Genomic DNA, 11,347 nt, shown 5'->3' with positions numbered 1-11,347 from the left:
TCGGGTGGGAAGGCATTTGTACATGCACGCTGCGGGCTGATCGTGAACTTTCTCAACTGTTAAAAGTTACGATCCACTTTTCAAGTGTCCATACCGGGGCTCCGTCGGTGACATCACCCATGTGTGAAAATATGCTGCCTCAGAAACTTTTCCAAATGATCAGAGTTGAATATCTTTGGACTTCCAGTCAGCTAGACACCTACTACGACCTCTGCCCCCCCCCCCCACGGATCCTTGCCACACGGTCAGGGGCAGGAAAAGTAGCTTGCCTTGAAACCTAGGTGGGTTTCTCTCCAGATGCATACAGCCTGCGCTTAAAACCAGTGACAAGGTCAATGGGCAAACAAACTCCCAGTTTCTCTGTGAAGCAGCAATCCGGCACCACAAAACTACATCCTTTCCTCTGACAGGGGACTACCTGGAAGGGGTCTCAAAGCACTGAAGCCACCGAGAAAGTGAACTTTAAGTGAAAAAAACAAGAAAGGAAGCAGAGCAACTGGAAGACACATCTGCACTCATTGCTTGCAGAAATTGTAACTAGATATGTTTGCTAGCTCTCAGGCTAAGGGGGTGGAGCATGTGCTCAGAAAAGTGTTGGATTTCTGCAACACCCAGATTGCGAGTTGGGATTGAACACCTAGTGTATGAAATCCGGAAGAGACGTAACAGAATCAGTCTTGTGTGAATGGCAGACTTTTGTGCATCGAGGCCTAAGTGGAAGATCCATGTCAGACAGCAATTTGAATCTGGCCACAAATGATAGGTATTATTCACATTTTAAACCTCAAAAAAAAAAAAAAAAGAACAATGTCCAACAATATAGTATAGTAGAATTTTATTGCTTTTGTCAACTTTAACATTACAAAAAATAGGTTTGTTTTTTTTTAATGATCATTAAATTACAGAGGCAGGTTGTTTCACATTAAAGACAAGTACATACAATGAGTGCTATTTTCACAAACTGAACAAAAATATTGTTTAGTTTTGGAGCAACATTTAGCTTGCTTTGGATTTTATTATGAAAGAAAAATCACTGTTTAATTATAAAACCAGTGATTATAAAACATTTGTGCAGAGTGTAATTACACATCAAATCATCAAGTATGACAATGAATACTATAATTTGGTTTCATTCAGTTAAATAAACTGAACTATGGAAGACAAACGCACACATTTGTGATTACAAAAAATGGAAAACAAGAATACAAAATGGCATGATATCACCATTCCTACCAAATCAATCTGCTTGCATAAAAAAATATTCAACACATTATTCCAAGCCAAGTTCAATATAAACTCTGACCTTCAAATAATTACAACGGTTTTCTACATTTGACACAATTTTTCCTAGAAAAAGTTACAAAATAAAATTACTCAATATTAAAATCACTAGATTTTGTAAAAAATAAATCACTAGTTTTCTTTACCTTTATTTCTACCTTGAAATATTCAAAGCTGTGCACTTTTAGGCTTCAATTTACTTTTCTACAAAATAAATAGATGTTGGTACAGTATAAACAAAAATCTACTCTTTAACACCTTTGCACTGTGATATAACAAGCTTGCATCAGTATTTCAAACTCAAAATTAATTATATGCACCAAATATAAATGCAAAGGGAAAGTATGAGGTGCTTCAAAAGTTTTAAATCTGTGAACTGGAGAACATGATTAATTGAATTAGGACAATTATAAGATACACAGCTCACGCAGAAAAATTGCATGCACGTCATACAATACCACTGACAAGCCAGCACATTGTTTACAGAAAGCATTCTATGTAAAAGAAAAGTAGCTACTCAAATATGTTTCAGATTTATTGGAAGTGTTGATAAAATCTAAATGAAGTTGAACTTGGGAAGTTTCAAGTGTGCTAGTTCACTGAATTTTACAATGCCACTAGTTTGATTCTATTTACAAAGCCACGGTAGCAATTCCCCTGTGGCAAATGCACCAAAGTCCATTCATTTCTATTCATGTGCAGTTGCTGTGGGAGAATCACTACCGTGGCTTTGTAAAAGGGGTAGTAAAGTAGCAAGTAAAAAGCACTTGCATAATGACATTTCAGTTCTTGTTAAAAAATTACTTATGATCACATTTACATAATCTATGCAAATACAAAAAAGAATCTAAAAACAATAAGTGAATCAAATATTTATTGGAGTTAAATATATTCCTACCTGCACACTAAGACCAATTTAAAATTTAGGTGGTAGGACCCAACAAAGAAAACTGTAAATATGGGGTGACTTGCAAAAAAAATAAATAAATAAAAAAAAATTAATTTATCTTATTTTGGGGGTTTTGTTTTTTTGACTAATTAAGTGTTACCCTGCACACTGTAAGTAAACATGCATGTTTCTTAAAGGGATGCTAATGAGAAAAAATTCCTGAGTTGGCTCTTCAGCCAGAAATAGCACATCTGCTATAAGAAAGTACAGGACTATGATTGAATATATTAACAAGTATTCTATGTAAAAAAAAAAAAGAAGTGTTGCTCATTTACCTCTGTTAAGGCAATGTTTTATTAGCTGCCTCAGCTAGGCCTTTAAAATCTCTCATGTGTATTATGTATATAACTGAAAAAAATAGACAGTAGAGGAAACAGCACTTGCATGAAGTTAGTAGGATAATCTTTAAAACCAGTTTACAACTGGTTTCCATGGCTTTCATGAAAAAAAAAACAAAAAAAAAAACAGTCAAAGATAGTACTTGGAGATAAATATATCTCTCATAGTGGACAATAGGGAAACAAATATGCCTTATGTATATCCTTTAGTTCCTGACTACTTTGAAATGAGGCAATATATTTTTAAATGGGGAAATACTATTATTCCAGTGATTTCCAAGCTCTCATATACAATTGTCAAAGAATTTCTCACAGGATGACCAGGTGCGCATAAATTCCCTTTGCTTTTGTCAGATACTATTTGCATTAGTACTTTTATAGAAGGAATCCTTCAGGCTGAAGACTAGAAATTAAAGAAGTAAAGACTCTCATAGATCTTTGGAGAAGATTCTGATGTAGTAAACACACAGGTTTAAGTTGTTGATAGAACACTGCAGTGATGGTAGAGAACCTAAAAGCCACAACATGGCTTCTAACTCATAGCAACAAAATCAAATTTGCCATAAGTATCTAGATAGACCTTACTAGAGCTCATGAAATTATTTTCTTCTATAACAACTTGACTTCTAAAAGGATCAACCTCCACTTCATTATGAAAAACTAACCCCCCAAAAAATGACTGGTGTGACCATAATTATCTGCCCTCTTCCTCAAATTCTGACCTCTAATTGCATGCCTTTGAATTTACACCCAATGTAAGGTACAAATGTGGATGAACAGGTAAAGGAAAGAGGAAATTGTGGCCCCACTGGTCATTTTTTCATAAGAAAATTCATTAAAAATAAACTATATTTTTCCCTAATATATAAACATTTTAATGGGAAAGGAGATCTGACAGTTTCTCAGCATTAATAAAAGGCTATTTTCCTTTGTAAGGCAAATCTGAATTGTCATAAGCAGACAGCGTCGTTGTTTTAATATGCAAGACAATGTAAATAGGCCATAGATATGCTTGCACTGTCCATGCAACAGAAAAGAAATGATGGCAATAATCCTAGAATAATGGCTAATGAAACTTGTATAATACTGAGAAGACCAATAACTTTCAGAACTGTCACATTGCATTATCTTTGATCTGTTAATCACACCATTAAGCAGCTATATGGTAAGAGCAATCATTTAAAGAGCTGAATATTATGAAAATAGGTAGTCATGAAATAAAATGGATACAAGTTCTGCATTGTTCAGATATTCCCCTTATAATTTTTCCACATAGTTAAATAACTTCAATACTAAGTAAAAGTTGTAATTTAAAAAAAAATTCAATACTAAGAAAAGTGATGCAAAAGATGGTACAGATTTCTTTTATAGGAGGAAAGGGGCAGTTTAATATAAAAAAAGGGGGAGGTGAAATTGAAATCTGAAACATAATTTTTTGTAAAACTAGTCTTACACTCATCTACATGAGGAATAAATTATCAACCATGTAGATGGAGTAGCAGTAAACAAATTAAAAAGACAGCCTTGAGGGACAATTATTATGGCAAACTAAGAACAAGCTTTTCATGCAGCCCACAGAAGAGCGGCCTGTCATGCTGGCATTTAGACCTAAGTATTCTACCGGAATCCTGCTTAGAATGCAAAGGTAACATTTCTGCAGTACTTATTCTGTGCCAGCAACAGGTGCTCTAGTAATATCCGCTTATACAGTCTCCCTCATGAAAAACAGGGGAAGAGCTTACCTCACTAAGGGCTCCTTTTACAAAGCTGTGTTAGAGGTTTCTACTGAGGGCCGTTGAGGTAAATGCTCTGACACTCATAGGAATTCTATGAGCATTAGAGCATTTACCTCACCAGCCTGCAATAAAAACCTTTACCATAGCTTTGTAAAAGCCAATGTAAGTCAGCTAATATGCTGGAACATTATAAGTGCTTCCAGTAGTAGTAGAACCATCATAATATGGAAAATTTCCTGGGTCTAACGCTCATGTCCAGACAGGAAGGCACTTCATCTGGCTTGGAGTAAACCTTTAATTTATTGCCATTATAGCTGTCCTTAACAATTCAAGTAATGGCATGTTTATATTTGTTCTATGGAAACAAATTAATAAACCTCCCACCAATCTTAAAACAAATAATTATATATCCTGGAAATAAAAGTCTATACAGGCTGTAATGCATACATGCATTATAGCCATTTAGCGCATGCAGATCAGCAATTACCGTATTCAATTCAAATCACTGATGCACATATTGATTCTCACTTGATACAAAATATACATACACACAAACATACACTTATTTAAAATTGTCTCATTTAAAATAAAATTTTCCATAGAATAAATATTCAAAGTGACCATTGTGTCTTGAGAGAGAATGCCTCGCTCCTGAAGATACAATATTTACAGTGCTCATGATTTTTGATGTGTATACAGTACTTACAAGAAGCATGAAACCGCCCTTCAATGATAGGACATCCTATAATGATATATACATACAACCACATACACACACACACACACACACATTTTTCTTGATTCGATTCTATAATGATGTTTCAGTATCTGTAAACTTCTGTGACTCTGCATCTTCTAAATTTATTTTCACACTCATAGTTCTCTCTGGGTTTTCTGGGCTGTAAAACAAAAAAAGGAAAAGATTGTTTAAGTGAAATACAGATTTGTATTTTTAACTTGGGTTAAGTAAGTCATGTAACTTAACGTTCTCGGTTGAGGAAAACAGGTTTTGAAAAACACCTATGGGACATCAAAATTTCCATTAATTTGGTACTTTCCCAGTATACATGGGGGACAAAAATAAGCTGATATGATTACTCCAGTCCCTATTATTTATTGTGCCCCACTTCAGAAATATCTATTTAAGTGGGTTTTCTTAGAGAAAAAGGTGCCACTATAACAAACAAAAATTATTAAGCTGCATACATTCGAACTTTTATTTAGCCCCCTCTAGCACAAATATGGTTTGGAAGTTTAAAAACAAATTTGACATGCTATTACTTCTTAACCATAAAATAGATTAGGAATTTGAGGGGTACAGAATTTAAGAGAAATACACAACCTGCAAGAGTGATTACATTTTATGAGACTCTGGAAGCATTGTATAAATAACATGAGTAGTATGTAGGCATATTACTGTAGATCATATGAGCACATACTATGAATGAAATTTTTCAATATATTTAAAAAACATAAATAGGAAAAAATATCATCAATTAATGTACAAAAGCAAAGAAATAAAAGATTGTGTTAACACTGTTTAGAAAATGATTTAATAAATTTGTACAAGGGTCAATTGAAAAGTTGCCAGCCTGATGGCTTTGCCAGCAGATGGCATTGACAAACATCTACGGTTAGATTTTCAAGTCAGTCTGAAGTCTAGTTTTGTCTCATCAGCCTTTTGAAGTGAAATGCTCTACTTTATAAAAAAGTAGATAAAATTGAGTTTATCGTGCCATGATAAAATTCCTTCATTTGAAATGAAACTCACCTACCAAAATTAAATCTGAGTTAGGTGTTGTGTATAGTGATGGGTCTTCCATTTTCAAAGGATAAAGTGTGAGCTGCTGAGTTTAAACATGACCGGATAAGCATTGTTGATAAAGAATGCTCCAGATATCCAAAAACAGCAACAACCGACAAAATGGTTGATGAAATTCACCAAATCATAACCCTAAATGAGATAACAGAGGCTGTTGAGTGTGTGATGGTTGATAGTTGCAAACCGTCAACCAAAAATGAGTTTGGACATTTCAAAAACATGTTTTGAGCTTTCTAAGCGCAATGAGAATGATTTTTTGTGGCATTTTGTGACTGTGAACATAAGAATTTTCCGCTGCTGGGTTAGACCAGTGGTCCATTGTGCCCAGCAGTCCGCTCCCGCGGTAGTCCCCAGATCAAGACCAGCCCTACCTGCTTACGTTTTGGTTCAACAGGAACCCGTCTAACTTTGCCTTAAATCACTGGAGGGTGTTTTCCCCTATAACAGCCTCCGGAAGAGCGTTCCAGTTTTCCAACACTCTCTGGGTGAAGAAGAATTTCCTTATGTTTGTACGGAATCTATCCCTTTTCAACTTTAGAGAGTGCCCTGTTGTTCTCCCTACCTTGGAGAGGTGAACAATCTGTCTTTATCTACTAAGTCTATTCCCTTCAGTATCTTGAATGTTTCTATCATGTCCTCTCTATCTCCTCTTTTCAAGGGTGAAGAGGCCCTGTTTCTCTAATCTCTCACTGTACGGCAACTCCTCCAGCCCCTTTACCATTTTAGTCACTCTTCTCTGGACCCTTTCGAGTAGTACCGTGTCCTTCTTCATGTACGGCAACCAGTGCTGGACGCAGTACTCCAGGTGAGAGTGCACCATGGTCCAGTACAGCAGCATGACAACCCTCTCCAATCTGTTCGTGATCTCCTTAAACATTCCCAGCATTCTGTTTGCTCTTTTCGCTGCTGCCGCGCATTGCACGGACAGCTTCATTGTCTTGTCAACCAGTACTCCCAAGTCTCTTTTCTGGGGGGTCTCTCCAAGTACCACCCCAGACAACCTGTATTTGTGTATAAGATTTTTGTTACCAACATGCATCACCTTACACTTTATCCATGTTGAACCTCATCTGCCATGTCGTGGCCCATTTCTCGAGCGTGTTTATGTCACATTGCAGATGTTCGCAATCCTCCTGCGACTTCACTACTCTGAATAACTTTGCATCGACCACAAATTTAATCACCTCATTCTTTGTACTAATTTCCAGATCATTTATAAATATGTTGAAGAGCACGGGTCAAAATACCGAACCCTGCGGGACTCCACTGGTGACGCTTTTCCAGTACGAGTATTGTCCATTTACTCCCACTCTCTGTTTCCTATCTGCCAGCCAATTTTTAATCCACGTGAGTATTTCACCCTCGATTCCATGACTCGCAATTTTTGAAGTAGTCGTTCATGCAGAAGCTTGTCGAAAGCCTTCTGAAAATCCAGATATACAATGTCGACTGGGTCACCCTTGTCTATCCGTCTGTTTACTCCCTTGAAGAAGTGCAGCAAGTTCAAGCAAGATCTTCCTCTGCTGAAGCCATGCTGGCTGGTCCTCATCAGATCGTGTTCGTCAATGATGCGGTCCTTTATCAGCGCTTCTACCATCTTTCCCGGTACCGAGATCAGACTCACCGGTTTCCCAGATCACCCCTCGAACCTTTCTTGAAGATCGGCGTAACATTCGCCACCCTCCAGTCTTCTGGAACCCTTCCCAATTTGATCAACAGATTGGCTATCAGTTGAAGCAGTTCAGCTATACTTTCTTTCAGTTCCTTGATTACCCTCAGATGGATGCCATCCAGTCCTGGGGATTTATCATTTTTAAGCCTATCAATCTGCCGGCATACCTCTTCTAGACTGACCGTCAACCCTGTCAGTTTCCTGTCTTCATTTCCCGTGTATAGCCTGTCGGCTTCCGGTATGTTGCGTATATCCTCTTTGGTAAACACAGATGCAAAAAAAATGTATGGGTTCATAACTATACTCCTGAGACAAAACAATCCAAATAAGGCTACAAGAGATGAACTGACTCCGAAGAAAGCGAAAACGGTTCCATCAGCTGAGAAGGTGATGGCAACCATCTTTTGGGATTTCCATGGGATAATTTTTATTGACTCTCTAGAAAAGGGAAACCCCATTAATGATAAATACTATGCAGGCTTATTACATTATTAATGTTTAAGTGCTGAAATCAAGACAAAACTTCATCAATTGGCCAAGAGGAAAGTTATCTTCCACCAGGACAATGTACTGGCTCACATCAACAAGTGTGATGGCAAAATTGCATGAATTGCGGTTTGAATTAATTCCTCATCCACTCATGTATTCTCTGGATTTGGCCCCATGCAACTTTTTTGTTTCCAAACCTGAAAAATGGTTGTCTGAAAATAAATTTTCTTCATATTCTGTGGTCATAGATGCTTTAAATAGCTATTTTTCCAATTTAGACTTTTATATTTTATTGAAGGCATGAAAGGACTGGAAAAATGTTAGAGCAAATGTATTGAGTCAAAAAGAGACAATGTTAAAAAATAAATTTAATTCTCCCCCCCCCCACCAAAAAAAAAAAAAAGTTTTCTTGATTAGACCGGAAACTTTTCAATTGACCCTTATATACTGCTTTCTAAAAATATTCATGCCCTTGTACATTCTTCATTCTGCCATGCCATTCTTTATTCTGCTGTCTATAAAATACAATTCAAAGTGTATTAAAGAGCCTGCGGTTGCAAAGTCACACAATGGGGGCACGACTCAGCGCGGTGCTCTGCACCCAGGCACTCCACACACTAACGATGAGGGTCGGTGATGGAGATAACCCGGTTGCACTTAGTACAGTTTTTAAACCTGGAACGAAGCCGGGACATAAGAAAAAAGACGGCTGCGGCCCCGCGAGGCCAGGCGGCCAGAGTAAGACCGGGAACCCGGTCAAAAAGGTACGAATCGTAAAACAAATAAAAAGAAGAAAAAAACATAAGACGCGAGTACGACTCAAAAGAAACCAACCAAACAAGCCGCGGTGCAAGAGGAACAACGATATCGTGCGAAGCAAGGGAGCAGTGCTTCTGGCTCCGCGGAAAATAGAGAACTGAGGACACGCTGAGGAGACGCATGCCATAGACCGGGCGGGAGGGGCATGCGCGGGCCAATCACAAGCTTGAAGGTCTTCAAGCAAGTCTGCTTGCGTAAACGTCCGCTAGGGGACTCCGTCGGTGATGTCACCCCACATGTAGATAATATGCTGCCTACTTGTCCTGGGATAACTGATGGTTATGGTCAAACAGAGTGGTGGATTTCGACTGTAAATTCATTTCAGCCGAAACTGAAAACCTGGTCTCTAAGCAGGTGGTTTCAATGAAAATTAACAGATTTGAAACTGGCAAGAGTTTACTTAACCCATGGAGAAATGTAACCATTGGTTTCTACAGAAGAAATAACTGAGATTGCCCAGTGTAATAGAGCTGGTGAGCAAGGACTAGCATGTATAAGCTTCATTGTGCCTGAAATCTCAACCATATTAAAACCATTGATTTAATTTTTCCAGCCTTAGTTCCATCAGACATCACCCATGTGTGAGGGATTTTATGTTCTGCTTGTCATCAAATAATTGACTATTACAATCTCCATTGTATGTGGTTGTGGATTTCACAGTCACCACAGAGAAATAGAAACAAAAATAAGGATTTGGGTAATGGAAATCTTTTTGTTTTAATCTGGCCTCTTATGAAGATGAGAGAAAGGAGATTTCAAATAACCTCAGAATATTTAATTAAAAGCACAAATGGCCAATGTAAAACCTATGAATTATGCACAAAAAAAAAGTGTACGTAAAGAGCTACAGATACCTCAGGTTAGATCTGGTTATTTTTGCATTCTCAGTATTCATGGACAGCGCTTTCCACTGTGCAGTTTTAGCCATTTCATCCGATATGTTCACAACAGATGGATCAAGGCTAAAACAAAATACACTTTTGGTTAATATTCACTGTATGAAACATTGCTTATACCATTTTCAACAATAGCATTTCACAATATATTTTGTTATGGCAGCAAATATCACACTAAAAATTTTCTGGAAGTCTATATTCCAGCACTTGAAAAGACAATGACTTGCATGATATAAGGAAGTGACACCATCTCAAACATTATGTTTAAGCTTTCAAAACCATGTCAAATAAGATTTAATATAAGGGAAGTTGTCGCATTGCTCTTTAATCTTCCCTTTTGCAGTTAATTTTAATATGGATTTAAAAAGAGTGAATCCTTGAGAACAGACCAAGTACAACAGTGTTTCCTACAAACTTAGGGACATATTCAGAAAGGTCCAGCTAAGCAGCACAGTTACCATGGGGTATATGCCCACATTACTTTACAACAGAGGTCGGGAACCTATGGCTCGCGAGCCAGATATGGCTCTTTTGATGGCCACATCTGGCTCGCAGCAGATCAGGGTCCTCCTGCCCTACTACCCGCCCAGAACTCCTGCCAGGTCCGGGTCCCCCTGCCCTTCCTTTCCGCCGCTGACAATGTCTTCTTTTCGACGTCTTGACGTTGGAGAGGACGTTCTGGGCCAGCCAGGCAGTGATTGGCTGGCCCGGAACGTCTTCTCTGATGTCAGAATTGACGTCGGAAAGAAGACATCGGCGGCGGCAATTAGCAGCAGCAACGGGGAGGGAGATAGGTAGGCAGGCAGGCTGGCTTTGGGAGTGGACAAGATCTGGAAGTTAGTGGGGGGACATAAGGAGGCGGCACTGGGGGCATTAAGGACACAGGACGGAGCACTGGAGGCATTAAGGACACAGGACGGGGGCACTAAGGATACAGGACGGGGGCACTGAGGGCACTAAGGACACAGGAAGGGGGCACTGGGGGCATAATGGACACAGGACGGAGGCACTGGGGGCACTAAGGACATGAGAAGGAGGCACTAGACACAGGATGGGGACACTAAGGACATGAGGAGGCACTGGGGGCACTAAGGACACAGGACAGAGGCACTGGGGGCATAATGGACACAGGACGGGGGCACTGGGGGCACTAAGGACATGAGAAGGAGGCACTGGGGGCACTAAGGACACGGGACGGGGACACTAAGGACAAGGGACGGGGCACTGGGGGCACTAAGGACATGAGAAGGAGGCACTAGGGGCACTAAGGACACAGGACGGGGGCACTAGAGGGACTAAGGACACAGGATAGGGGCACTGAGGGCACTAAGGACACAGGAAAGGG

The 11,347-nt window shown here is 39.0% G+C and overlaps 1 protein-coding gene across 5 annotated transcripts in view; it reads right to left on the bottom strand.

Annotated features, from left to right (window-relative positions):
- Positions 1 to 818: 818 nt before the first annotated feature.
- Positions 819 to 11,347, bottom strand: part of SLC4A7 (solute carrier family 4 member 7) — a 363,361-nt gene continuing 352,832 nt past the window's right edge. For all 5 annotated transcript variants that reach the window (XM_033930147.1, XM_033930146.1, XM_033930149.1 and 2 more), the window contains 2 exons: positions 9,961 to 10,068; positions 819 to 5,203 (listed from right to left, as the gene is read on the bottom strand). In XM_033930147.1, the coding sequence (XP_033786038.1) occupies positions 5,113 to 5,203; positions 9,961 to 10,068 (199 nt within the window). In that variant the 3' untranslated portion in view covers positions 819 to 5,112. The remainder of the gene's footprint in view (positions 5,204 to 9,960; positions 10,069 to 11,347) is intronic.

This window comes from Geotrypetes seraphini, chromosome 2, assembly GCF_902459505.1.
Source record: "Geotrypetes seraphini chromosome 2, aGeoSer1.1, whole genome shotgun sequence".
In the NCBI taxonomy this organism is placed as follows: domain Eukaryota; kingdom Metazoa; phylum Chordata; class Amphibia; order Gymnophiona; family Dermophiidae; genus Geotrypetes; species Geotrypetes seraphini.
Note: the sequence above shows the minus strand (reverse complement) of the source record. Positions and strands in the feature narration are given on the sequence as shown.